The following is a 27,897-nucleotide window of genomic DNA, read 5'->3' as shown; positions in this document are numbered from 1 at the left end:
TTTCATAACCCATTTAGTATATATACAAATATTGATCTGTTTTAATAGAAATCGAATCTAGAGTACCTTTTAGCCCTTCACAGTGGTAGCTTTAATTTGATTCAAGATTATATAGTGATTTTAAGTGCTTCATGAAATGTATTCAAATATTTAGTAAGTTTCGCTCTCGTATTGTATTTGCAGTTTACGATCATTCTACATTAAATCACGAAAGAGATTAGAACCTTGCTCTCCGTGGTACTATTGTATTGATCAGTAAAGTATTCCCGAAAGCTCTTCAGTCCCTACCACATGATCTGGTCCCGAAATTCGAGACATGTCATCCTGGTAGTTACAATTTCATTTCAGGAACTCGCAACTCGCAACTCGCAACTCGCAACTCGCAACTCGCAACTCGCAACTCGCAACTCGCAACTCGCAACTCGCAACTCGCAACTTTTTGACTCGCATTCTTCCCACACCCGTTAGTAATTGCTTCCTAAATGAGCGATGATTAGGGTTTATCGCGTTAAGATCTGGGTGATTATCCCTAAGCAAAACACCAGAAGGGCACGTTTTTTGGACAAGAGGAAAGTCGTTAACATCTTGTGATTCTTATAGGGTGACAGTTTCAAAATATTGAGCCAAAAACGTCAGTGAATTCCTTTGCTCTTATCTCGAGGAAAGCGTAGTTTAATTTAGACAAGCTTTCGTGCCATGAAGGGTCGGGTTAGGGTTGGGATTTCTTTTTCAGCCGAAAGGACGACCACTTTACCCTGCAGTATCAGTCAAAAAAAAATGTTTTCTTTACTCCAAGTATGATAATTTCTATGGAGTATATCAAGAAAGTTAATAGTTATCTTTTATCTTTTAGACAGCTAGGTTTCTTTTATACTGAGATAATTGTAACAATGCTTATATTAAATGTAGTCATTTTTTAATGTGAGAAAGTACTCTTCGGTTACCGATGTTACCCGATTAAGCGTTACTCGGGGACGTCATTATTTGAATCAGTTATGGCAAAGAATATAGTTGGGTTTTATCAGATAGTTTTAAGACAGCCAGTCTACTTTTATACTGAGATAATTGTAACAATGCTTATATTAAATATAGTCATTTTTTAATGTGAGAAAGTACTCTTCGGTACCAGAGTGAAGTTGGTGTCAGGTTTTAGAGTCAGATTTTTGAGTCAGGTTTTCGGATCTACTGTCAGATTTTTTCCGGGGGGCGTCACATCATGTTGAACACAAAGTGCTCTATATTCGTAGAAACGCTTTGATTTACTATAAAACCCACACCAAGCTTTACTCACACGATATTTCTTGCGATTCGTTGTCTTTGGGGATCGAAACACTCACCTCAAAGAAAATAAACAGCGGTTTCAGATTTTTTGAGCTGTTTTATCTACTATCAACGGGCTTCATGCCACAAATACTTCGAGTACCGCTCCCATATATCGAGTTACCGAACCCTTTTATTTCAAAATGTTGACGCACTTTTGCTTAACGAAAAATATCCATGCTTTACGCAATAATTTCTGCGTCGTGGACATCCAAGCATCCCGTACTTCTAAAGATGCCCATCTTGAAGAGCTTTCTTGATCATCCTTCTGAAGTACGGCATGTCTTTCTGTTTAGTTGGGATAAAAAGTTGGTAATGTTTTTCATTTTGTACATCCTTTAAAATAGGATCTTAAAGATGTTTTTGGTACATACTTGGTCGAAGTCGATCTTTCTTTCCAGTGCAATGTATTCGGCATACTATAAGAATATTGAATTGCAAGAATTACGGTAAAAACACTATATTATTCCTATCAGTTAATCGAGTATTGCTAAGGTCATTTACGGTGTTGCTTTTAATGAAAAGGAATTCACACAGCAGACTGATGCGTTAATGCGTACGTGTACTTAAACCGTGCGTCAGACATTTTCAGTTATTACTATTGATAGAGTATTTCAATGTACTCCTTAATTGAGGTACAAACCTTGCAAAGAAACACTCCACAGTCGTCGCAATTTCTCTGTAAAGGTATGGTCTAAAAATGATGCAAAACAGTTTTTTATTATTAGTAATTCGTAATATAATCTCCATTTCCGTTATCACCATTACCAGTTAATTGTCAACGGGTTGATCAAAAGTAAACATCGTGCGAGCTTTTGGACCTACTTACTTCGTTTGGATTTAGAGCAAACCACTCACTAATGTTCAGAGGAGCGTTGTAAGTAGCAACATGAACGTAGCATAAAAGCTCCCTAAAAAGTATTTGTTATTAGATTCCAATAGAAGACTCAATAAGACTGATAATCAACAGATGAAAGAAGAGATGATTGATTGATTGATTGATGGGATTAATTCATAAAAAATTACTAAAGTATAAAAACAACAACAATGGGATTTGGCAGGGGCCGAAAAGGGTGGCTCTTCTTCACTGAAGCCATTTACAATTAAATGAAGAGAAAAATCCCAAAACACGGAGGATAATATACTTCGTTCGTGACGTAATTGAGAGTAGATGATTAGTCAGGGTGTTGTGGGAAAACGCGTTATACTCACATTATTGAGGAAACAAGTGATCTCTTTGGTTGCCCTGTGAGTGAATCCAAGTGAATAACCTTTCTTTCCTTAATTAGAACGACCTGTTGGTTATCAAGATAGTTTGTTATCACTGGCTATACCATCATGATTTCCAATTTTAATCGATAATGAGTGGTGACACTATTTCCTGTTTTGTTTCTTCTTATCGTGGCTTCACATCCGCAGTACTTACTATGAGTGTCCAATGATTTGTCTCATTCACGGGAAACAACACAATATCTTCATCGAACAACAAAAATCTATAGGAAAACAATTCGGTGTTTATGCCAATGTTACACATAACTTGAGAAGTTACATTTCCATTTTTACCGTTTGTGCTGTCTTGTCCAGATTTCTGCAATCACTGCATTTCTATTGCTGTGCCACTTTTGAAGGATATAGCTTTCAATTATCTTTATTCTGCAATTATTTGCCTAATAATAAAAATAATAATAATAATAATAATAATAACAATAATAATAATAATAATATGATGATGATGATGATGAAGAACATAATAATGATGATTACACATTCCTCTGAGTTGCATGTTTAAGCGATAATCATGATTCAAATAGTTTACGGTACCTAGATAAAAATTTACCTTCTTTGCTTCCCGTTCTATTAGCTTTAAGTAGGCATTCACAACCTGTAAATCATTCACATATGGAGCAAATATCGCTTTCAAAAAACAAATAAAATAGAAACGCAAAGATATATTTTATCTACGATTGTTTCATTCCAAAGTGTTTACTTACTCTCTCATTAAGCCATTGTCCATTCTTCAGAGTTTCCAAATCGCTTTCGTCACAAACATCAACAGTATTTTCTATGACCGGATGAGTGGAAGGACGCCGACTCTCCTTAATTTTTTTTAACAAAATTAAATGGGTTATTCTATTATCGTTTATAATAAACGAAAAGTATTGGAAGATTGGTTTTGAACGGATAAAAGGGGGAAAACAATAGAAAAAAATATATAATTCCTTTTTACCTCATCTCCTTTTGTGCTTGGTGACCAGAAATTTTCCCACGATTAGTGTTAGCATTCAGCTACATAGCAACAATCTAACCGATATGATGGTAGGGTCTTTAACGGCTTCATCAATCTGTTTGAATGTGTATCATGAGTACAATAAAAAAGGCTGGAGTATAAAAACGAGGTTACGCAGTGAATAGAGTCTTACTGCATGCATTGTAAAAAAACGACTGGGAAGAAAGGATTTTGTTTGATTCCGTTAATGCAAGACAATACTGCCATATTTGATTAAACAAATATTGGGGTGACAGCGAAACATCCTCCTTTTTCGTGAAGGCTTCTTGGTGGGTGTTGCTAAACCCCGAAACACCGAAACACCGAAACACCGAAACACCGAAACACCGAAACACCGAAACACCGAAACACCGAAACACCGAAACACCGAAACACCGAAACAGTACCAAAACGAAACACCAGTGTACAAATACTTTTCAATATAATAGTTAAAAGTAGTAGATCAATGAATCTTTTGATTTTGAGAGCAACTGACATCATTCAAGACCAGTTTACAATGTTTTAAGAATCGTATATCTGGAAAGTTTTATGTCATCACTCTGTACTGTCATAATCCGATAATTGGGATTAAAACGTGACTGAGACCTAAATAGAGCAACGTGACAGAGTGACCGTGACCTATTCCATAGATTAATTACTTTAAAAAAACTAAACTGATGAAGGCCCTCGCTGTAAGAAAAATGAGCAGTTAATTTTGTTCTTGGGCTAACACAACATCATCAGATGGACCCAAGAAACATGTAAATAAGTTCTTACGCGCCGAACATTGCAGAACTGAAGCACAATTGAATTTAAAAGTATCGTTTTACATGATTCGTCCAAAGCAAATGTCCCGTGATTCGAGCGCGGTAAAAAGCTTAAATCATTGTTCAATATTTATGATTCAAACTACACAAACCTGCTAAATATATGTATAAATCAAAAAAAAAAAAAAACTTATAGAAAAATAATTTATATTTTTCATGGTATTTTAGTTTGTCGTGATATTTTTTGTCAAGCTTTGTTAAAAGCAGGATAATTCTCATACTTTGAATCTATAATTTGCTGGCAGCTATGAAAGCTTATGACTCAGTTCTACAGAAATTGAAGACCGGAAACAAAAACAAAAACAAAACAAAAAAAACAGAGACAACACACACAAGATATTTTCCAATAACATGTTTTAATTCAACTTCGTTACAACATCTAATGCGCTATGATAATTATACCAATGAAGTAGCACCAGTTATATATTGCTAAATAGTAAATAGTAAATAGATATTTTCAGATATTTGCTTACCTTTAATGACCTGGCAATTGCAATTGCCAGGGCATCATCTTCGGTGCTCTGCTGGAACGCAGAGTAGTCGACTTTAGCTGTACTTTCCTTAACGGACTTGTACCCAGCGGTTACTTCGGCGTAGCTACGGAAGCTTCTAGGGGACATGCGAGATGCGAGTTGTTTAAAATGCGACATGCGAGTTGTTTAAAATGCGACATGCGAGTTGTTTAAAATGCGACATGCGAGTTGATTGAAATGCTACATGCGATCGAGTTGCTGATTCTATTGCGAATGACGTCATTTCTTCCTGATGTCCGAGTCTGAGTAAAGTAAGTATTCCCTAGTTTCCTTTCGTTTTATTTTAATATGTTCAAATATACAGAGATCTTCTTACATTTTATTACGGGCTGAATTCCTTGCACTTCGTTTTGAGGACTTACTTAGAAGCTATTAGATGCAGGACGACGTCCAGGACTGAGATTTTTACGATTATTAAGACTTACTTCCAACTCGCATGTCGCATTTTAATCAACTCGCATTTTAAACAACTCGCATCTCGCATTTTAAACAACTCGCATCTCGCATTTTAAACAACTCGCATCTCGCATGTCCCCTAGAAGCTTCCGTACGTAGCTCATAGTCATAATACACTAAATTATATGCTTTAAACTTTATAAAGATGCAATAAATACGGCCGGCACAGTAGAAACGAAAAGTATGAACACGCTATAAGAAGTAATGAATAGCGGTATCCAATAGCTTGATATCCACAAGTGGTTTGACAATTTCGGACGTCCCATCCCTCCTCGTGTTTTCGTCTTTGGATTGATCGAGCGACCGCCAACAGAGTAACTTTTGCATCATATCCATCACCACCAGCAATATAAAGCCAGGCTCCCGTGTGGCCGCCCGCAATGTGTGCAAGGTGATGACATAAAACTTTCCAGATATACGATTCTTAAAACATTGTAAACTGGTCTTAAATGATGTCAGCTGCTCTCAAAATCAAAAGATTCATTAATCTACTACTTTTAACTATTATATTGAAAAGTATTTGTACACTGGTGTTTCGTTTTGGTACTGTTTCGGTGTTTCGGTGTTTCGGTGTTTCGGTGTTTCGGTGTTTCGGTGTTTACTTAACGACGTTTATATACGGAAAAAGATTAACAGTGACCTCCTAGACCATCTTATCAATAAGATTCTGTTTGAGTGATAAATGGGTGATAATTGGAAATGTTATTAGAAGTAGTTATCACATTGCTTATCTTGGCGTGAAAACCGCACGCCTTCTTTTGTGTGTTCAGATCATTGAGCTAACTAAACCCTATAATCACGTATTGTAATCTGCTTTGTAACATGATCACTCTCTCACGCGGCGTGACAGAAAAATCTGACTCAAAAAAATCTGACAACAAGTGATATTTCTTGGGGAGACTAGATTTTGACTTGCAAATGCGTTCATGAAGATCCCGTAGAAATGACGCTTGTTGGGAGATGTCAAAATTCAAGAAAAATATAATGGTTGAAAAGAGAAATTTGTGGATCACTCTCTCACGCGGCGTGACAGAAAAATCTGACTCAAAAAAATCAGACATCAAGTGATATTTCTTAATGCTTTTATGTGTACTGCTTCATCGACAGTTTATTTGGACATCAAACTACGGCTTGGCTTATTCGACGTAAAGCATGGATATTTTTCGTTAAGCAAAAGTGCGTCAACATTTTGAAATAAAAGGGTTCGGTAACTCGATATATGGGAGCGGTACTCGAAGTATTTGTGGCATGAAGCCCGTTGATAGTAGATAAAACAGCTCAAAAAATCTGAAACCGCTGTTTATTTTCTTTGAGGTGAGTGTTTCGATCCCCAAAGACAACGAATCGCAAGAAATATCGTGTGAGTAAAGCTTGGTGTGGGTTTTATAGTAAATCAAAGCGTTTCTACGAATATAGAGCACTTTGTGTTCAACATGATGTGACGCCCCCCGGAAAAAATCTGACAGTAGATCCGAAAACCTGACTCAAAAATCTGACTCTAAAACCTGACACCAACTTCACTCTGGTCTCTTCCGGTTACCGATGTTATCCGATTAAGCGTTACTCGGGGACGTCATTATTTGAATCAGTTATGGCAAAGAATATAGTTGGGTTTTATCAGATAGTTTTAAGACAGCCAGTCTACTTTTATACTGAGATAATTGCAAGGATAATCCATTGAATGTGGTCCTTTTTTATGAAGAAAGTGCGCAACTTGAAGGAGCTCCGTGATGTGACAACAGCTACTATAAATCTTCTTAGGAAAGGAATTTACACATAAATCAATATAACAAAGTTTAACTAGAAACAATACTGAAGAGATCAGATTTTATCTGTCTGTAACACTGACTCGGTTCAGTGTTTTAAATAATGAAATAGTTCTTATCACCATGCAGGAGTGATAAGAGGGTCGAATTTGTATCACTGAACCACCTTAATGATAAGCGATAATGACCCTAGAAGATGGTCCCAGTATATCTCCCTAGTCTTTGTTACTGAGCCGCGAAAAACAGTCAAATTCCATCACTGAACACTGTCATTCGTACTTGAGGTCAGTCAGAACAGCCAAGGAACGATGTATGAACTGAGGATAAGAGTATTTATAACTACCACTTGAACCAGCCAGCGGTCTATTACCTCAATAAAAAAAAACTTAATATTTATTTGTTGTTTTTCATGGGCTTAATTTCAGTGTCGGTCTGCAAAATAATTCTAAACACGTTATCATGACTGCATTTACAAATTACAAGCGATATATGTATATATATACTTCATAACAGGGCCATGTAGTAATACCATGATTTTATTTTGGTTAACTTTATTTTGGCAAGTAAACTGACCAAAATCTAGACTAGACTCGTGAGATTTCGTGTTGCTTATCACTGAATGAAGGCAAAAATTAGTGACTCAATGATGTCTCTGATCTTAGGAAAGCTGGTGTTGATAAACAATTACATGGATAACTGATTGATTAGGGAACTCAGTGGGTCAGTTAATGACGGACCACTTCATGACAGGACAAGTTCGTCCAAATTTCACGAAATTTGTAATCATACATTTCCATAGATTACTCACTTCGTCAAGCAATTAACCTGGAACTTACTGCTTATCCATAATGGTTTATAATAATCTCCTCGTTTTATGACTGATCGAAGACGTGGGTGGTAATGACTGCTTTGTCAAGGCGTGTCGGAAGGTATTTGCCAAATCATTTCCAACATCTTTCGAATAAAGTAGCATTCATGTTCACAGACACCATATATATCCGGTCCAATTGCCCTAATGGACAATTGTACTTGCAAGTTGGGCTTTACCAAAGGCCCATTTCGTTGAGCATTTTAAAGATTTTCCATACATTTTAATCAGCACGCCAATCGAGTGCCAATATTGCTATATCATTGTTTGATGTCGGTGACCATTCGAGATGGTATTTGGCTTCATGGTACGAAAAACAAACACCAAAGTCAACAAAATGCATATCATAATTTGATCATCATCTACTAAATATAATGCGACTAATCCCTTAATGCAGCTCTTGACTTGAACATTTCATGTCAACACTAACGCCGCGTCGTTTTCGCCGGTGAAACGTTTGCGGGCCGAAAAACCACAATTTATCGAACGACAAATCAATAAACTCCGCCGGCCGAAAACGCAATCATTCTTTTACACTTAGGAGGATAAATGTTGATTCAGCTTTCGCGAGTTCCTGTTTTTCAGATTATTATCCAAACGCGCCAGCTCTTTGAGCCTACATTTTACTTGTCTTTGAATATATATTTTTTCTGAATCGCTAGAAAAATGTCTAGTGTATTCTTAACCCTCATCATTGCCTTAAATTGGAAAATTGTCTGTGTAAAGATCAAGACGCCCGAGGCACGATTCCTAAGTTAAGTGACTAAAGTTCTCGCTGTTTTGATTCGATTGCGTAAATATCTTGGCTATTTCCTTTGAGTAAATGGAATGATATTAATTCTCGTTGTGTTGGATATTTTCTTCCGTCGTTCAGCTGGGGTAGTGCTGTGACAAGACGACCATTCTTGATTGATCAATCGAAAGCTAATCACCGAATTGTCCCGCCCTCCTTCAGCGCTTAATAAACAATCACGCATACCGGACGAATACCATTAAGTGGTACTCTAAAGAATCCCTCACTAACTGTACAACCACTTTAAACGCCTCAAACAAGGGATGAACACCGTCGGCTCCGATAGTCCTGACGTTCAATATGTCAAAATACTAAACGCCATTTGAAGCCCTAAGCCACAGGATTCTAAACTAGGTCGTCTTATCAGCTCTGAAATCAATACAAGTGGGGTGTTCGATCCAGTGTTGAATACGTCACCAAGGGTACGATAACATAGAGGCAACCAAACCCTTGTGGTGTCAAAAGAGTGTTGATTTGTCACAAGTGAAGACCTTTCGTTCACCAGCTACTTGTAATAAAAGGCAGGCAGTCACTCGTCAAGCTTCGGCTATCGCTATCACGTGTAGAGAGACTGTTTACGTTAAGTATCAGTTTTTTTTCTACGTTTAACAAATTTCGAGCGCTTTGAACTAGAAGTATAATGAAGAGGCTGTCCTTGATCTTCGCGTTGTTGTTCCTCCTTATGGGGCAAGTCGATACGTCCTGGCTGTAAGTAGAACAAATCAGCTCTCAACTACTTTGACATCTATTCTAGCCATCCTGCACTAATGCGATAAGAGTTCTCTTGAATTGTACTATCATTTGTACCAAATACATTCTCAATGTTTTTCTTGACTAGGTGGATGGGGGTCGCTTCTCTCGGGACCAAGAGCTCTTCTGTAGTTTCAAGTTGTAGTCGTGTGCCAGGACTTTCGTCACAGCAACGTAAGATGTGTATCTTGAAACCTGACGTGATTCCGAGTGTAAGCGAAGGTGCCAAGATTGCCATTGAAGAATGCAAGCAACAGTTTAATCATGAACGATGGAACTGTTCAACATCAAATGATGCAACGGTATTTGGACGTTTGCTTGATATAGGTAGGTGATATCTATAGCCGGAAATCTCTCGATTCTTGCTTTCACTACTCTTCACTTTAGATTGCGTTTATTTAGATCGTTTTGATTAATTTTTTATTCATTAGGGAGCAAAGAGACAGCGTTCGTGCACGCGATAACATCCGCTGGGGTCGTCCACGCAGTCAGCAAGTCTTGTAGCCGAGGAAACCTCACAGAGTGTACTTGTAACTCCATAAAAAAGAAGAACTCTCCTGCACGCGGCTGGAAAGAAGCAGGGTGTCGCGATAATGTAAAGTATGCCATATGGCTGTCACAGACCTTCGTCGATGCTCCTGATAAAAATGATCGTCGAGCGCGTTCCATAAGCAGGGAACGAGCAATGATGAATCTGCATAACAACCAGGCAGGTCGCCAGGTGAGTCTATAATATCACGTTTTGGGTCCTTTACGGTTGACAGGAAGGCCAACAACCTTTTGATCAATCGCACATGGGTCCCTCTTTAAACAGAACCAATTTCACACTGAACAACTCTCGTCTTTGCAACATGGCAAGAAATTATGCAGCTTCCGCTACGGGACTCCATAAAATTGCCATAGAAGATATTCAAACCACAGTTGTTCTATTCTTGTTAGACTGAAAATTTTGAAAAAATCCTTGGCGATTATTGAAAACATATTGCGTTGCTTTTGATGCCAAGTTGACCTAATATAAGCTCTACAAAGTTCTATTTTGACTTTTCTCTAAAGAGATGCCTTTCATTCTCGATGCTCTGATAGACAAAACACATGTGAGACTGAGCAAAGCAAAAAGGCAAGCATTTAAAAGTTAACCTCACCCAGATGACAAATGCTAAAGGATCGATTGTAACTCTTTAAGAATGGCCAAGACTTTGCTGCAAATCCGTAAATGGCTAATTAATCTGTCTCACTTTGTGGAAGCTTGCTCGTGGCAAGTTTTCTTTTGGATGCCTTCATCTTTAGTTACAAATTGGGCATAATTTGGATAGTCAAACCCTAAAAATAGCTCTATTATAAAAATATTATTACAATCTCAATTGCACACTAGTACTTTACTAAACTCTCAGACAAAGGGAATGAATTTTTTTTTTCGCAGAAGAATTTTTCATTGAAACTTTTATTAAAGGTATTAAAATATAAAACTCGCAATAACAAAAGTGTAGTATTGCGTCGTGTTCGTAAAACCTTGACAACAATTTTATTCTTCAAACTACCAATTCAAGCTCCGAAGAAGGTCGTCTTACCCCAACTATACAAACATACCAGTATTTCGTGAGATTTTGGAATGCTTTCAAATATGTTTTCAAATATGTTTTCAATTTTAAACCTGGGTTCTGAGTCATTTGTTACGTTCACCGGAAACCCCTTGTCTCCATGTTTGTTGAGTCTTGTCCAGTAGCGTTTCTAAATCCGCTAGTGGCTGTTTTCAATTCCAATGGTGTTGTGTTCAAGGTTTGCACAGATCTCAAGTTATGTCAACATCTTGAGCATCAATTAACCGTTCAGCTTAGTCGTTGGATGGTCGTATTGATTGATTTTTACGAGCTAAATGAAAGAAGTCTCAACTTGATTAGACTTGATCATGAGAAAAGGCAGTGACCAATTCCTGGGGAGGTCAACTTATCTTCCAGTGCTGGAAAGCTTTGAACTAAGGCACTGACAAACGTGTCATTTCTTTCTTGAGCATTATTTGGATCAATATGACCAAAAAATTCCCGACATTTCGCGTTTATGTGCGAATAGATTGTCCACAATCAACAATGCAGTCTTTCTCATCGCTGCTCGCTACACTTCATATTAATATTTAGTGTCTTCAATGACTTGCAGTCAGTTTATTAGTTAAATAAGGCAACCTTGATAAAAAAAAGGCCGATTTCATTTGCAAACGACTAAATGGAAAAAATTTGCAATGACGGCCAAATGATACTCGGTACGATTCAATAGCAAACCTCCTATTATAAAGCATTTAGAATGTTGTAGAATCAAATCTTCGATTCGGTAGTGCTTGCTAAGGTCTGAACAAAGATTTGCACAGCTCCAGCAAAAAAAAAAAAAAATAAATAAATAAAAAATTAATTTGACAAACTTGATAATGATTCGTCCTCAAATTTGTAAAACGATCTTGAAGAAAATCAACCCGGAGCAAAATCATTGCGACGTCTTTTGCCTGGCTCAGATTATCAAACAATTCCTAATCAAGTTCATCAGCAATAATCAAGAATGTCAACCTAGATAAGTGAGCCATTTCGGAAATTGTTTGATAATGTTTTTCGATTACAGAAACTTAATAGTTAATGTCTGTGCTACAAAGTTATCTCTAAATGCAGAAGGAAAAAGAACTAGTTACTAAATAAAATACAGATGAACGTCGTTTTAATTCTTATCTTATTTTGCTGCCGATTACAAATGTCTGGAATAAATCATAAGTTCATTGCTGTAAAAAAATGTCCCGGAGAAAAAGTGTACGAAATTAATCGAAAAATTATGTGATAAGTAGATTATCTAGTGACTACGTGCCAACATGTCTTTATTCCGTTCGCATTACTTCTCCTGTCTTTTTCTAAATTGTTTATCTTTTTTTTTTTTGTTTGTTACACCAAGATTTTTCAGATTTTCTAAGCATCTTTGTGCAGCATGGGTGCTCGCCCACGCTCTATGAATAAATCGCAAATCTGTTATAGGATTAAAACAATCCTACAATATACACGACTCCTAATGCGAATTCATCCATTCCAATCGCTTGATAACAGACACAGTAGCAGGACCAATTACAAGGAATCAAATAGATTGATACAACACAGCAGGAAAGGGCGCCTTAAAGGCAACACGAAATGCACTGGAGTTATTTTCAGGGTTTAGAACCACAGCTAGACTAATATTTTACGTTGACCCAACTGAGAAAACAACCAGTCTCAAAGCGAACGCACAAGAAAGCAGACAAAACACGGAGTTCATTCTCAGAAGGGGGTGTGACGTTAGTGCAAAAAATCCCAGCCAGAATAATCAAACCTTGATTGAATTGTGAGCGATCTCACAGATGCTCGTTACATACCATCACTCTGTGTGATGGCTTTGAACAATTCACGAATCACTCACAGCTTATCGCTTTGACCAAGCCCTGAGGGTGAAGCAAAGAAGAACTTATCTCGTCGTTAAACGATATCAACTGTACTTAGATGTTGTTTTGTTTTTGACAATCCTAATTGGCTTGTTCAGTTCAAAAAATGTTTAAAAAGGGCTGTAGGTTGTGTTGATGCTCTTGGCAATAGCAAGAGCTATCTTTTTACAATGTTTTCAATTAAGCGTAACTTAAGATGATGATGTCCTGATAAAGGTCGATAACAACTATTGAGAACTGTGAACATCTTGGATCTCGAACGTGGAGTGGTCACGAAAAGTGACATAATTAGTTGACTGCCTTAAAAAATGCTCTCTTTTTTTTTCAACACGAAGTGATGGCCCTGAGGATTGAATATTTGTCGCGTATACTATTAGCTTACTTACAGAAAGCAAAGTTAGTTGGAAAAAAATATGCATTTTTTTGTCGACTCGAGAATAAATATCCGTGTCAAATAAGATCACCAAAAAACCACGACGATTTTCAAATTCTTTCTTCCTTGTACAACCCGCCTTCTTTTTTATTTTTATGAAGTCCAGCGAGAAATTCTCGCCACAAGGCGCGGCTGCTCCGAGAGACCGGAAAAAATAGCGCGTATTTTTCTAATAGAGTGTTATCGTTAACTTCCACCTAAGATCATTAGCCAAAAAGATAAAAGTGCCCACACGTACGTCGCCGTCGTAAAAGAGCAATTTCCAGTTCTAGTTACGATCAAACCACAAAGCACAACCGGTATGTTCGCATTAGCACAAGGTTTTAATTTAAATCAAGCGCGTCATGAAATTTCCAGCACCATCTTGCTAGTTGTCTATATGCAATGTGTCTGTACTGCTTGTGCTCTGGGCCTTCATAAGCATCTCTGTATTGCTGTTTGTACTGAGCCCATGCGGTTCGAAGAACATACTTATTGCCACAAACAGGTAAGAATCCAGGATGTTGAGTAATGCATGGTGGTGGTTCATCAGCATCTCCATCTTCAACAACAGACTGGCATGTTGCAACTACTTTTTGGATTTCTTGGCAACAAATACATTCAGCTATTGTATCCATAATTTGGCAGCTACCACAGGTACACCTATTAACAAATAAAACAATCCTTAGTATTTTTGAACACTATCAATGATTGTCCCAAGTGAGAGTATATAACACAAATTGTGACACAACTATATCCCTGAATCTGTGTCCTACAGTATATAACTTATTGACAACCAAGCGATGTTTAATTGTGACAGTTGGTTTTGCTTTTGGTTGCAAAGGTCGTGAGGCAGATTAAAATGCATAAATATACAGTGCAAGAAAGTGGTAAACACGACTGTAAAAAATGGATACGTAGTTGAGTTTTATCGTGATAAGAAAGAAGTAAAACTTACCAATCTGAATTTGTTGGTCGATTGTTCTCTTGTTCATCGTCTTCAATAATGTCACTGTCAGATCCTTCTCTGAACTCTTCATCTGAGGAGATTTCTATTTCTGGTTCGAACTGATATGGCCGTAAAACAAACTCGTCCGTTTCTAAAAATTCTTGAGCAAAATCGTCTCTCGAGCTGTCCGAGTCTTCGGAAAAAGAATTAGACTCTGACATGCCTTTAATTGAATGACCAGGCCGTATTTCGTTCGTAAAATATTGAGTAAAACGTCTCAGAAACAGGGGAAGAAGTCAACCAAACGCTTGTAAACAACTTGACGCCGTGAACTCTTATGACGTTGTGACGTCATTACCTGTTTTTCTGAGCCCGCGATAAAAGTGCAAGATGGCGGCCACCAGAGCGATATATGCGATGTTTTAAAATTATTTTTTTAGGAACACGGATGCTCTATCCCCTCTAAAAATTGAATTTTTGTGTTTCTCATTTGATGTACTTTCTCTTAAAAATGGGTCATTTTGGGGGGTAAGTTGCCCTTTAAACGAAAAATTCCGGAAAAGGAAATCGAAAAACGAAGAGCTGCTTTCACTGTTACTAGGCCGGACATTAAAACTTCTTTAGAAGATATATATATTTTTTCAATAAAATCATTGTAATGTTGCTAGAATTCGCCTTTCTAAAGTTCAAAGAGAGATTGTCGTGCAATGGATAGCAATATTCTTTTCCAATATTTTGCCCCACAATTCTGCATGCAGCACCGCGACACTGCTACCATTCCCTCTCTTTTTCCCTTAATGTTTTCATATATTCTGCACTAATTAATGCCTTATGCGTCGAACGTCTCGCCTGTCAAATGTAGACGAATCCTTTACAACATATCATTGAACCCTAAAGCAACCCGGCTCTGATCTGATCTAAGTCAGGGCACGGTTAACTCACAGATCAAACCCTGAAACAACCTCTGGGCTGATCTAAGTCAGGGCAAGGTTAACTCACAGATCAAACCCTGGAACAACCTCTGGGCTGATCTAAGTCAGGGCATGGTTAACTCACAGATCAAACCCTAAAACAACCTCTGGGCTGATCTAAGTGAGAACACGGCTAGCTCACAAATATGAAATTGGAATTTATCGCTATTAAGTTTTGTGGTTTTTTGAAAACAGAAGAATCCGGAGAACTAGTCTCTCGAATTAAGGGAAAGACCTAACGCATTCGGCTCACATTTGATGCCGAGTTCAGAGATCGAACCTGAGCCTCGCGATTACACTGCTCAGATATTTTTTCCCTTGCCTTTCCCACTTTAAGACTACATTCGCAGGCTCCCTACAGAAGCACGGGCGACATACGCATAGACTTCTCACTTAACTTTCATTTTTAATCATTCGTTCCTAGGCCGTTGTGACCCTTATGAAACCACAGTGTCGTTGCCATGGTGTTTCCAGCTCCTGCGCCGTCAAAACCTGCTGGGACTCTGTGCCAAACTTCGAAGAAGTTGGGTCCTACCTTAAAGACAAATACCTCAACGCTATCCCCGTCGTGTACGTCCGAAGAAAAAAGAAACTTCGAAGGCAAGACCGCAAGAAGTGGAAAGTCCATGTCCCTGACACTTCACTGATATATCTACAATCTTCTCCGAACTACTGCGTGCGGAACGCTCGGCTTGGAATCGTCGGTACCTCGGGTCGAGAATGTAAGAAGGATTCCGATGGTCGTGACAGGTGCGAGAATTTGTGTTGCGGAGGTGGCTATAACACGCGGACCATCCGAGAAACTCGCCAATGCGCTTGTAAGTTTATCTGGTGTTGTAAAGTCAAATGCAAGGTGTGCGAGAGCATTAAGGACCAGTATACCTGCAAATGACGAAACTGAGCATGCGCGAGTGGTACTAAAACAGCTCGTGTGAATAAGATTCTGACTAATTTAGTACGATAGCTAACAAGTTAAGTCCTAGACCAAAAAAACATATTATTATTGGTTGAAAAGCTCTTTTTAGCTAAAGACCCTGCAACCATGTTGGTTGAAATAAAATGATTGACAACGTTGAACGATCAACAGCGACAATCTAAATGATCGCACATACGGTTCAACCAAGATGGAGGCGGCGATGACGTCACTGGTTACCACAGCAACATGTTTTGTACTTGAGTGCGTTTCGACAAGCTATAGCTTCCTACATGTGAAGTTTTTAGTAGAAACGGTAGTTTGAAAAACGAACGGTGTTTGCATGGATTTTCGGCTGTGATTAGAAATCTGCTACTCGCTAACTGAATGAAAAAATAATGATGAAAAATCAGTGAGCATGAATGACGTAATGTCTTTCATATAGCACCGCTGACCCAGGATCGCAGACGCTGACAGGAGTTTAGAATTTCACAGTTCATAGGATAGCTGGTTAACAGGATAATGTAAACACTTAATATTAAGCAAATATATATAAATATCTATTTAATATGATAAAATCAAAATTTCGTGACCTGCTTATATTTTTTTTCAAACGTAATAGTGTCAATAAAGTCGTTTTTTTTTTTGCAACAAATAAGGAACTTATTCTTTTTGCAATGAGGGTTCTGATAGGGGTCCTTATCCTATAGTCCCAGCCCCATTTTGACAAAAGCCCATTTTAATTGTTTTTTCTTGTTTTGTGCAGTGATCTCATTCCCAGTGCATAACATCCCATTTTCCCAGCCCGAAAATGGCGAATTCCAGGTCCCATTTTACCCCTTTCAGAGCCTGGCCTCATAAATCACGAACTGCCCACAACGCCGATTATTTATAGAAACACCATAAACACAAGATAAAAACACGATAAATATGACGGAGATGACACGGATATATAGAACATTTTTAAAGACAAAGACGTTGACGACAAGGAAGTAAAGATACTACCACGCAATTTTCGGCTCGAGTAAATAATGACGATAAAAACAAGATGAAAAAAGGATTTCAAACAGCACGAATAAATATACAATTGATGAATGAAAACAACTCTCGAGTCTATGGAGGAACCAAAATAAATATTGAGAAAAACAATGTAGTTCAAAAACACTTACACAAAAATACTAAAATAAATATTGAAATATTTGGATATTGTAATGTTCACTACCAGAATAGGTTTTAACAAGTTTAAAGCGATAGTTCGAAGTTTTTCATTTATCTAAGGATATTTTACGATTTTGAAACTCGTTGTGTCAGTGAAAGGTATTAAAACAGCGAACAAAGTCCTTTAAAAATAGTTGATACTAAAATTGTTTTTATAAAAATAGACGTATTGAACTATTCTGAGCTGAATTAGATCTGATAAGATGTATTTTTACATACGAATGTGTCTCAATGCATTAACGTAGTCGTTTCGACATGATTATAAAAAACAAAATAGAGTAGCCAAAAATTGAAACTCATGCATCACTGTTCAATTGAAAGCACGCGCTTGCTGATCCATCCGTTCAATGACCGTTCATAGCATGATTTATCTTTTTCTATTCTTAATTTTCCTTTATTTCCTTATTTCCTTGCTTTCTCTCTTTCTTTCTTTCTTTCTTTCTTTTTTTCTTTCTTTCTTTCTTTTTTTTTCGTATCTTGAGTTCCTTTCTTCCTTCTATATTTTTCCTCTCTCTCATCTTTTCTTTTTTTATTATTTTTCTCCTTTTCTTTTCTTTCCGATACCTTTCTATCTTTTTAAAATTTCTTTCCCATTTATTTAATTTCTGATATTTGAAACGGAAAATTCGAATTGACAGCCAATTATTAAATACACAACTCTAGTCTAAACTTGGAATTATAGCAGACGTACTCCTTATAACTAGTCAAAAATATTCATTCAAACATCTTAAAAACCTGCTAGCATTGACTGGCTAAGCTTGTCACATCATATCATTCTGAAAATATTTCTAATCTTAACTTATTTTGAATTTTGAGCAGAAGAACATTTAATAATAAATTATACTCATTCTTCAAACGTATAATCAAACTTATCACGATTCGAATCATTGTGTATGGTGGCAAGATTTGAAAAAAAAAAAAAAAAAAAAAAAAAAATCGAATTTTTTATTAACACGATTACAGTATTTTTTTGCGACAATTCTTGTTTTCTATGCTTCGGAGTTCCGACTCAAACAGCGGTACGTACTTTACTGTCACAGGCAGCGTGGCTTTAAATTACATATTTGATTATTACCACTAACATTAAAACGAGGAATCTAATCTCAATAATACTTTACATAATATCATCGCGGTATTTGTCTTTTTTATTTGCCCTCCGAAAACGGTAACATTTTATCGTCTACATTTCTTCTCAAGTTATTCTCGCGATCGAAGAGGCAAAATTACTTTATTTTAGGCGTTTATTATCTATCACCTTCCCAACATTTAGTTAACCTTTAATAACTCTGACTGGAAGAGGAAATGATTTACAAATAATGTCACCTAACTTCGCTGAATATTCCTGTTTTCACCTTCCCACAAGATTAGTGAAATCACCTGGTTCAACGAAGAGAGGTTTATTTGCGTGAGTGTTTACAAAAAGTAGCATAAATTTCTGAGCCAGTTCCATGTTAAATTCATTCGATTCCATTTGACCCAAATAGACAGTTTGAAGATTGCTTGACGTCATTCACCAGTTGAAAGTCAACTTGAGCAAGACTCTCTATATGCAAAGAGAGGAGTTTTGACGCCACGCAAGCTTAGCAAGGGAATGATGAGAACAGACACCATCCTTTCTTCGAGAGTTGCCAAGCTCAAACCAATCCTTCGTTAAGGTAAATCAATAACTTCCTTATATAAATATATATTTTTTCACATTCTGGACTATGTTTTTGAAGATTTATTTAACGGGGGTTTTCCTTGTATTTTACTAGAAATTCTCATTTTCCACTTGTAGTATATCGACCTAAATAAAGTACGAATTTATGTGTTACAGAAAATAGCGGTTAAATACACTCTTTCTCTCCCCTGTCCACAAAGTATTTATTTAATATCTTTCTATAATATTCATCAAACATAGCTTTTCTTAACTGTCATCTGAATAGACTAACGAGTTAGCATTATTTATCAATTTTCAAAACAACTCGTAGATTTTTCCACTAACGGAAATTCAATCCTTTTGAAAAAAATCAGTACTAAAAGCGATTAATTGTTTTCTTCACCGTACAATTTGAAGAGAATTTCGAACATGCTTCATGATTCACATATGAGTATTTTAATCCTAGTAAGTTGTCTAATTTGAAAAAAAAAAAAAAAAACCAATAGGAATTAGAGTAAAAAAATACTTAAATTAAACTGGAAAATGAAATGTTTGGTTCAAGGAGATGGACTGATCTGTTGAATGCAAAAACAAAACGAACCTAATGAGAACTTTTCTATCAACATTCAGCTCTTCGAATTCTGCATTCACCTTCCAATAAAATAAATCATATCATCTAAAACGAAGATCAAATATATTACATTTACTAGTAAATTCGGCCGATAGGAATAGATTTTTTCTCGTGAAACTATGACGTAGGGAACACACGCATAAAAGAGCGTAATTCAAAAGGGGTCAGCCTCAGGGCAAAAAAAAAAACAAAAAACACACAAAAAAAAAAAAAAAAGGAAAAAAAAACAAAACAAAAACGGAGACGTACTAAAAAGGGTTTATACTGAATTTAATATGCTAATTTCGAAAAGTAGAGCCGAAGCTATAGCCGGAAGCGAGCAAAATCCTTTCTGCGACAAATGGAAATTATATATCATCTCGTTAGTTACTTTTGAAACCCGGTTTTTCGTCATCATTGTTCAAATTTTCATGGAGTAAGACCAAGTGTCGATTTAGCCAAGTTTTTGAAGGAACGTTTCCAGAATTCTATTCATTTTGGCTCAATGACACTAAAACACTTTAAATTACATTGACCGCTAGTGCAAGAAATTCGCAAACGTGACACTGAGGAACTATGAATGATTCAATTGATTCTGCCGGAAAGAAATCTGAAAAGCAGTTACTATAATGACGAACAATTGCAATAGCAAGGTCTTTGTTCCTTCTACAAACGAAAATCTTCGGTAATTTGTCAATTTCATTTACAAGTACTTCAGGAAGCAGGGATCGAGTGTAGTTTGTGAATGAAAGCTCGTGTAGGGATCAAAGCCTAGGGGCAATATAACACAATGACAATCAAAAGACCTCAGAAAAATAAGATATAATCTCATATATCAAGTACGTTTTATTCGTGGTGGACGTCATGTCTACAAAAATGGTGCACCCATTTGATAGGTATTGTCAGGAATGATAAAGTTGTCTGATACACTTATTTCAATAAAGTTAGTCGCCTGAAAAGCTACAAGGCTGAGACCGGCAAGGATTATGGGTAGATACATTTTACATGTTTCAACCGCTTGATAACTGTTGATGGACTTGAGATCTTCTACCAGTTACAAATTAACCTCCTCTGAGCATCCTCAACTGCTGCAGTTTTTGTCAAAAGCTTTACTTTTTGGATATAAAACATTTCCCCGTGATTCTCAGCGATCACAGCTTTCTAGGTTTTTGGTGACTGACTTTATTGAAATAAGTATATCTAAAACGGCAAAAAAGAAAGTAACTATATATTGATACTAGTAGTATATTGCACCGATTTCCCATGCTACGCGCGCCGTCCCCTGTATCCGAGACTATCCCCCATACCCTAAACAGGTTATCCCTTGTACTAGCGATACCATCGCCTGTATTCTGGCCAGACTATACTCTGACTAGACTATAGCCTAACCATACTATCCCCTGTACCCTGACCATACTATCCCCTGTATCCTGAACATACTATCCTGAACATAAGATGGCCAGTCCAGGGTAAAGAGGTTTATCAGGGTACAGGGCCGGGATAGTATGATCCGGATACAGGGGAAAGTATGTTCAGGGTACAGGGGATAGTATGTTCAGGATACAGGGGATAGTATGTTCAGGGTACCCTGAACATACTTTCCCCTGTATCCGGATCATACTATCCCGGCCCTGTACCCTGATAAACCTCTTTACCCTGGACTGGCTATCTTATCAAATACTACTCGAATATTAATTTTAAGAGGCCGTTGTCGTATAACATTTATCGATGTTGATTACTATAGTTGTGCATTCAGGTAACGCGTTACAAAATCAGTTTACGCACTCTTAATTATTTTCGTTGAGAAAAATTTTTTTTTCATTAACGCTGACGTCGACGCACGTTTCGACACGTATACATTATCCTTAGCTTCCTATAACACGCAATAAACAAGTGGTTCTCTTGAATAACATACTGAACCTCCATGGATGATTGACTGAGCATTACTGATGTAAGCACATATCTTGACTACAATTTTATATCATTATACATCGAATGCTATTGCTGCTATAGTCCAAAAGCCATGGCTGATGACATGCTGGATTCAATATAGTGAACAAAACCTCGAGAGAAATCGAAAGAGCTTAAGTAGTGATTGGAAAGATGCCGGTAAGCTACCAACAGAAACTTATCCAAGAACTGAGACAAATTGTTGTCTTTAATGTTGTTGCAACTTGAAATAGAGTCGCGTGGACCTTAATTCGAGGGTTCACCTGTAAGATTCTGTAAACTTTTTCGCAAAATGCTGGGAAGGAATGCCGGGGAGGTCATAAGCACCCACCGAACATCGCTTGGATCAGCGTCTTCAGATCTAAAACGTTCATTCAAAACAAGACTCAATCTGACATTATATTCCATGTTGCCATAGCCAATAGCGAGAAATACTATTTTGATGACAATATAATTTGTCATGCGAATTATTAAATACATCAGGGCCGGGACTGTCAAAAGTTTGCCTACTGACTAAATACCGAATCTTTTAGAAGCCAAAAATTAGGTTTAAGAAACTTTAAAAATAATTTCCGAAACTGTAGCTACGCAGAAAGCATGACATACTTCGCATTGGTTAGAGTCAATATTGAATCTTCGATGGCAGTTATTTATTTTATCAATTAGTAGTGTTATTATATTCATCATGGTAAAAGTTAGAGAGTAGAAGGCCAAAAGCACGAAATTCATTGTATTTTTCCCACTGCGCACGTTTGTGTGCGCGTCACACCATCGAGACACCTTAATATCTAGACACATTTCTATTTTTAACTTTGAAACAATCATTACTTTTTCCTTTGCCGACATGTTGAACGTTTGAAGCACCCTAACTGATACGGATACGGATACCCCAGTAATGATCGAGTATCATTTCCATTGAAAACCTAGGTTTAAAATTTCAACAATTTGGCATTATCTATTTACGACCCGGATTCATTCAGGAGCATTCATTGTGACCACATCTCAGACAGCTCGAAGACTTGACGTCATTCTTATTATTTCAATTCGTAGTCAACGTAGCGGAAACGACAGTTATCGTATTTTCGATGCCTCCAGAGAAATTTAAGTTCGATTTTGAAGGTAAATGTGTGGGGATTTTTTTTAGCAAGCTATTCGGCGCAACCTTGGAGATGTATAATGTTATTATCTGACGTCAATCGAGTATTTTCCTAACAGGATTTTTAGATTGAATTTTAATTACCAAAGCTCTTAAACCCACGACATATTCCTGACGTATTTATAGTCAACAGGAATTTTTAATATTATACAATACACGGAAATTGTTTTCGGAAGATAAACACACGTACTTTTTGAAACCATGTCACCATATTCGATCTCCAACCAAAAGGCTTCAAGAAAATAGAGAAAAAGCATGACAAACTCGAGAGCGCATGGAATCGGTAAGGAAAACCTGTCTGCGAAATCGTGATTAATGATATATTCTAATACTAAATGCTACTCATGTGGACTACGTTATGATAAGGAGATAGATTGGAATGATAGTCTGTCGAACTCGTATGGTTACTAGGACACAACTGAAACCTGTTAGAGAAATGATCAATGGTATATACTGTAATATCTAAACGTTAATCGACACTCCATGATAATAAAAAGATGGAATGATAGTCACAGTCATGACAATATCGAACCACGAATAGTGTATCTCAAGTACTACTCAATGAACGGGTGCTTAAGTATCTTCAATTCACATTGATACCAAGGGTACTTCATCGAATAAACGTGTTGAAGGACAGGTTTGTTGATATCTCTGTTTTAACTTAAACGTGGAACAAATAATAAATTTTGGATAAGAGAGTCGGAATTTAGATGTGGCCCAAATTGGCCAGTTTCACATTTCCCACAATTCTTCATCAATTGAATACGCATATTGGTCCGATATCTAAAATAGGCGATTTGAGATTGAACAGAATTACTTTTCTGGCTAGAATACGCAAAAATCACATTTTTACCTTTTACCTCATGCTTCAAGCTAAAAGGAAATTACGTTGTTAGGCCTAGTCTGATGTGAATATACAAGTTGCTTGTCAGCTTGTTACTTGGTCTCAGTATTAATCCTGCTTTCATCTGTAAAATACTGATTAATCAGTTCTGGTTGTCTTAACATATTATTATTAGTCTTCAGCATATTAAATGCGGTTTTCACCCTCGAAACCGCAATGCATTGTGGTGAAGACGGCATATACACCAGTTTCGCATCGATGCATGCCGCTGTTTTTAAATACCACAGACTCATTCTAACAAGTTTAGCCTCGTTTACAAGTCAGCTATTCATAGATAGCATTAATATTCCATGAGATTTGAAACATTGGTATTAAATAACTTGTGCATTCTTTAAATTAGTTGACTTTTACAAATGATTTGCTCTTAAACGAGGCTAAGCCTGTGCAAATTAGTCCTTAGTCATTAAACGCAGTGGTATTTACGAATGAGAAAAGGAACAAACTGCCCCTTGGGTAGAACGGAGATGGGGACCGTTTTTGTGAAATGAATTGCGCACACACTGAACTGCATGAACAAATGAATACAGCGCACCTTCCCACTCACTTTCCGTGCTTGTAATATGTTTAAAAAAGCGGTTATATTCCAAGATACCATTGTAATAAAGTATAGGAGTTTAAAAAACACCATGACAGCTTAGAGTATGACCAGCTAAATCATTACACTCTATTAACATCAAATTTTCATGCGTTGTTTGCAGTTTCTTGTCAATAAGGAAACAAGCAGAATGGCTTCAAAATTCGACTCTTCGATTCTGGAGAATCTTCCACGCGGCGACAAAACAGCAGATGAAAACGTTTACATCAACACGGAAGAGACTTTAGGCAGGGAATACTGTGACCTTGTTTATAATAACGCCTCCTTGGCACAGACAAGGCACCCATCTACTACTGGTAGTGGCAATCCTAACTCTCAGAACTCACACACGAACGATTCAAGACTTGCTAAGCGCCATAAGAGGGTCACGCTTCAAGATACTGCAAGACGTAATGGAGAAGGTTTGACTGTTAGTTCGACGAATCGAGTCAGAACAAGACTGGTCAGTGATAGTCAGTTGATCACCCACAGTTCAAGGTATCCTGACGAAAGCAATCTTACCCGAATTACTGATATTCATAGCAAGAATGCTCCAAGTAATTCTGGATCAACAGGTCGCACACAACCGAGTATTACTTCGAAAGGGAGGCGAAAGATTTCCGAGGGAAGACCGAGTAGCTACTCGTATCTGAATCAAGGGATTTCCAACGATTTACCGGGGAATAGTCAAAATGCGGTGATAACTGATCAGCCTAAACCTCTCGGGATGGTTCTAAGACAGGAGGAACGAAACGTAAACTTTGCCTTGGCAGACAAAAGGGAAGATATATTAACGAACGGGATGGAAAACAGACAAAACTTTGCGCGAAAAGCGATGGGGGAAGACCCACGCGTGAGGAACAGGGTAGCTGGTAAACCAGACTTGAACATGAATCGAGCAAAAGCTGAGGCGAGGGTACCAAATGGTAAAACAGAAAACGGACGGGAGAGAATAGCGAAACCAACAATGCAAAAACAGTCCTCAAGAGAGGAACGTTCTGTCAACTACAAGGGACAAAGAGAGGAACCGAAAACCGACAAAAGAGGAGAAAAACAATCACAACTGCCATCTCATGTCAGTTTATCAACACCGCATCGCCATCTTGAAATTATGAATCGTGATGCAAACGACAGTACAAGAGAAAATCAAACAAAGCGCGGAAATGAAGATATTGAACTGACAACCATGGCGCCAGTTTACAACCCAAGGATACCTCAGCTACAAAGAGAAGAAACGCCCGCAAAGAATCCTCTTCTAGGGCTTGCGTTCCCAAGACCTCATTCGTTTGATATACTAGATAATAAAACAAAAGTTTCAAGAACTTTTTCAAGCCCAGAACTAAGAAAAGGCAGCTTGGAGGAGTTACTCGGCAATACAGAAGATGGCAAGAGAAGCGAGGGTAGCAAAGACGTTGACTTGCGACATAAAAACAATGTCGAACGCTGTAGCCGCTACAGTAATCAAGCTTCGAACAATACTTTAAAGGCAATCGTTAAAATTAAGGGGAAACGAAGTAAGTCGTTGCCAGTGACGGGAAACATAAAAACGAGTTCTTCCACGGGTCGACGCGGACAACACGCCGAAGCAAACCCCTTGAGGTACTTTGCATATCTTAATAAACGATTCCAATTCCATGAACGTCTTCACTCGGCTCACAACATTCTATCTGCTCGCCCTGTTATCCTGACAAGCACGACTGTCGTCTCTCCGGAAGTCACGACTAATTTCTGCCAACAGCTCGAGTACCAGGACGTGGATCCTTGCGATGACTCGTTCAAACACCAGGGCGCATGTCAGGATTTGATCGACTGCTGTACATGCATGTGTTGCGTGAAGGCCTTGTTTTATCACTGTACGAAGGATGACGAGAGCGAAGGACATTGTGCTGAGCACCCCTGCTCTTGTACTGGTCCAGATGGCGGTTGTCTTTGCCGCTGGAGTGTTCTTGGGATGCTATCGCTCGTTATGCCTTGTATGCTATGTTATTTACCCGTACAGGGGTGCACGTTGGCCGTGGAGTACTGTAGGAGAAGCACCCCTGACTCTAGTGAACAATAAAAAAACTATTGAAATAATAATAATTAACAAACACACTACTTATAACCCGTGCATTGATTTCCTAGAGGAGTTGTTCCGGAGAACAAAAACAATAGCCCATTTTTTCTTATGGAAAAAAATCCATTGTTTCTTGTGCCCCAGAACAATTCCTCTCGGGAGTCAGTGCTAGGGGTCTATGCATACAAGCTTCGATAGACTTTTTTTCCTGGGGGGCAATGTTTTCCCATTTCAGACGATGTGCATGTCATTCTCGAGAATAAATTATTTTGTGTTTGAGTTGTATCCATATTCATGTGTCTTCCGATGTGCAACCGTTAAACAAAGAAACGATACTCTAGCGAATGACACGTGGTCTGAAATGGAAAAAAATTACGCCTAAAGTTAAGAGGTCTATTTATTAAACCCTGAAACAGCCACGGGGCTGATCTAAGTCAGAGCAGTGAAGAACCAGGAAAAAATCCTTGAAACAAGGGAGAAACCTAGAAAAATCTACTCACATGTGTACCGTGTCCAGAAGTTTGGTTTATGAGGGCTAAAAAATGTTATTGCGCATGTTACAAACCGCTACGATCCAATAAACTGTGGGCTCGTCATAATAATCTTCTTCAGAAATACAGCAACTTCTCGGTAGCGGACTCTTTTTTTTACAAATCTTTGAAAATATTTCAAAACTCGTTAATCTTTTAAAACTATCGTCTTATAATTCATTAGCATTCAGCTCTGATAACAAGCAAAACTTAACAAAGCCTTTTTTCACGATTATAAGCTCCGCGGTAAAGCTATGAGATATGTTATGTAGGATAATCTAACTGCATTTTGAGCAGCGGGGTAGGGTAAGGGATGGGAAACAGGAGCAGGTGAGGGGATGGTGCTACATCGATTTGAAGCTGTATTGAACGAGTTACTATCGATTTCCGTTTAACAGGGAATAAAAACAAATTCTGAAGTATTTCACCAGATCAATGAATGCCTGTTAATACTTAGATTCTTTATTTTACTTCCTAGCAAACGCGTAGAGTGTAGTCCCGTGGATTTTCTTCAATTCTGCAGGCTTTAGAACTGGAATCATGATAGAGAAATGGATAAAATTAGTGACCCTGGTATAAACGATAGGTAGTTATAAATGGGACTTAACAGCGGCATTTCCAATCTCGTACCCAGAGCCCTTATTTCTTACTGCGCATGCTCGACGAAATAATTGGGCTCTGGAAAACTCCAAACCGGAAGACCCAGATTCTGGGTTTCTCGCACATGCGCATTATGACAGACTAGATAAATTCAAAATGGCGGACGATGTTCAACGAGCATGTGAATTTGCGCTTGGAAAATTAGGTTTTGAAGATGGTTTTCAGTTAAATTAACTCCGAAAATATCTATTGGATGGACATCAATACAATTTCCATTACAAAACCGACAACACTTTGAAAAATCCGGCCCTACAGGCTTTTTTGGTGTACTTAATTCGAGACGCCATCTTGTTTATTTTCCCTACTACTGTAATTTTTACTTCCGGTATCTTGC

General features: G+C 37.7%; 5 protein-coding genes across 8 annotated transcripts in view; 2 read left to right on the top strand and 3 right to left on the bottom strand.

Moving 5' to 3' along the window:
• Nucleotides 1-964: 964 nt before the first annotated feature.
• On the bottom strand, nt 965-2,896 carry LOC148905926 (sentrin-specific protease 2-like). The gene is made up of 6 exons (XM_089039438.1): nt 2,884-2,896; nt 2,533-2,615; nt 2,150-2,231; nt 1,964-2,014; nt 1,695-1,739; nt 965-1,608 (listed from the first exon to the last, which is right to left on the bottom strand). Coding segments are annotated over exons 2-6 (240 nt in total). The 5' UTR covers nt 2,535-2,615; nt 2,884-2,896; the 3' UTR covers nt 965-1,548.
• Nucleotides 2,897-9,061: 6,165 nt separating this feature from the next.
• Nucleotides 9,062-16,903, top strand: LOC116286671 (protein Wnt-16). Its single transcript, XM_031693238.2, has 4 exons — nt 9,062-9,537; nt 9,668-9,906; nt 10,011-10,300; nt 15,778-16,903. Exons 1-4 carry the CDS (start codon nt 9,470-9,472, stop codon nt 16,243-16,245), a joined length of 1,065 nt encoding a protein of 354 aa, XP_031549098.2. The 5' UTR covers nt 9,062-9,469; the 3' UTR covers nt 16,246-16,903.
• On the bottom strand, nt 12,260-14,794 carry LOC148905925 (uncharacterized). The gene is made up of 2 exons (XM_089039348.1): nt 14,392-14,794; nt 12,260-14,096 (listed from the first exon to the last, which is right to left on the bottom strand). The coding sequence occupies exons 1-2, from the start codon at nt 14,601-14,603 to the stop codon at nt 13,778-13,780; spliced, it is 531 nt and encodes a 176-aa protein (XP_088895474.1). The 5' UTR covers nt 14,604-14,794; the 3' UTR covers nt 12,260-13,777.
• Nucleotides 16,904-18,644: 1,741 nt separating the features above from the next.
• LOC116286647 (uncharacterized) lies at nt 18,645-27,343 on the top strand. Of its 4 annotated transcripts, none has more exons than XM_031693201.2 (2): nt 18,645-19,139; nt 24,442-27,343. In XM_031693201.2, the coding sequence occupies exon 2, from the start codon at nt 24,469-24,471 to the stop codon at nt 26,374-26,376; it is 1,908 nt and encodes a 635-aa protein (XP_031549061.2). In that variant the 5' UTR covers nt 18,645-19,139; nt 24,442-24,468; the 3' UTR covers nt 26,377-27,343. The 4 variants fall into 4 exon arrangements, with proteins under 4 accessions (XP_031549061.2, XP_031549060.2, XP_031549062.2 ...); XM_031693200.2 differs by lacking the exon at nt 18,645-19,139 and adding an exon at nt 21,624-21,842; XM_031693202.2 differs by lacking the exon at nt 18,645-19,139 and adding an exon at nt 22,704-22,802.
• Nucleotides 26,879-27,897, bottom strand: part of LOC116286646 (isoleucine--tRNA ligase, cytoplasmic) — a 23,592-nt gene continuing 22,573 nt past the window's right edge. Inside the window, exon 35 of the mRNA XM_089038636.1 lies at nt 26,879-27,435. Coding sequence (XP_088894762.1) covers nt 27,371-27,435 — 65 coding nt within the window. The 3' untranslated portion in view covers nt 26,879-27,370. The remainder of the gene's footprint in view (nt 27,436-27,897) is intronic.

The sequence above is a fragment of the Actinia tenebrosa genome, unplaced genomic scaffold (genome assembly GCF_029948245.1).
Source record: "Actinia tenebrosa isolate PJP-AT-01 unplaced genomic scaffold, QUT_ActTen_1.0 PGA_scaffold6__47_contigs__length_16458017, whole genome shotgun sequence".
NCBI classification, from domain to species: Eukaryota; Metazoa; Cnidaria; class Anthozoa; order Actiniaria; family Actiniidae; genus Actinia; species Actinia tenebrosa.
Note: the sequence above shows the minus strand (reverse complement) of the source record. Positions and strands in the feature narration are given on the sequence as shown.

Excerpts from the sequence above, each read along its gene's own strand:
- LOC148905926 (XM_089039438.1), bottom strand. Across the intron at positions 1,740-1,963 it reads GTGGAGTGTTTCTTTGCAAG|TATGCCGAATACATTGCACT; the intron begins GTTTGTACCTCA and ends ATATTCTTATAG. Across the intron at positions 1,609-1,694 it reads GAAAGATCGACTTCGACCAA|AAAGACATGCCGTACTTCAG; the intron begins GTATGTACCAAA and ends CCAACTAAACAG.
- LOC116286671 (XM_031693238.2), top strand. The coding sequence starts at position 9,470 with ATGAAGAGGCTGTCCTTGATCTTCGCGTTGTTGTTCCTCCTTATGGGG. Across the intron at positions 9,538-9,667 it reads CAAGTCGATACGTCCTGGCT|GTGGATGGGGGTCGCTTCTC; the intron begins GTAAGTAGAACA and ends TTTCTTGACTAG. Across the intron at positions 9,907-10,010 it reads TGGACGTTTGCTTGATATAG|GGAGCAAAGAGACAGCGTTC; the intron begins GTAGGTGATATC and ends TTTATTCATTAG.
- LOC148905925 (XM_089039348.1), bottom strand. The coding sequence starts at position 14,603 with ATGTCAGAGTCTAATTCTTTTTCCGAAGACTCGGACAGCTCGAGAGAC. Across the intron at positions 14,097-14,391 it reads CGACCAACAAATTCAGATTG|GTGTACCTGTGGTAGCTGCC; the intron begins GTAAGTTTTACT and ends ATTTGTTAATAG.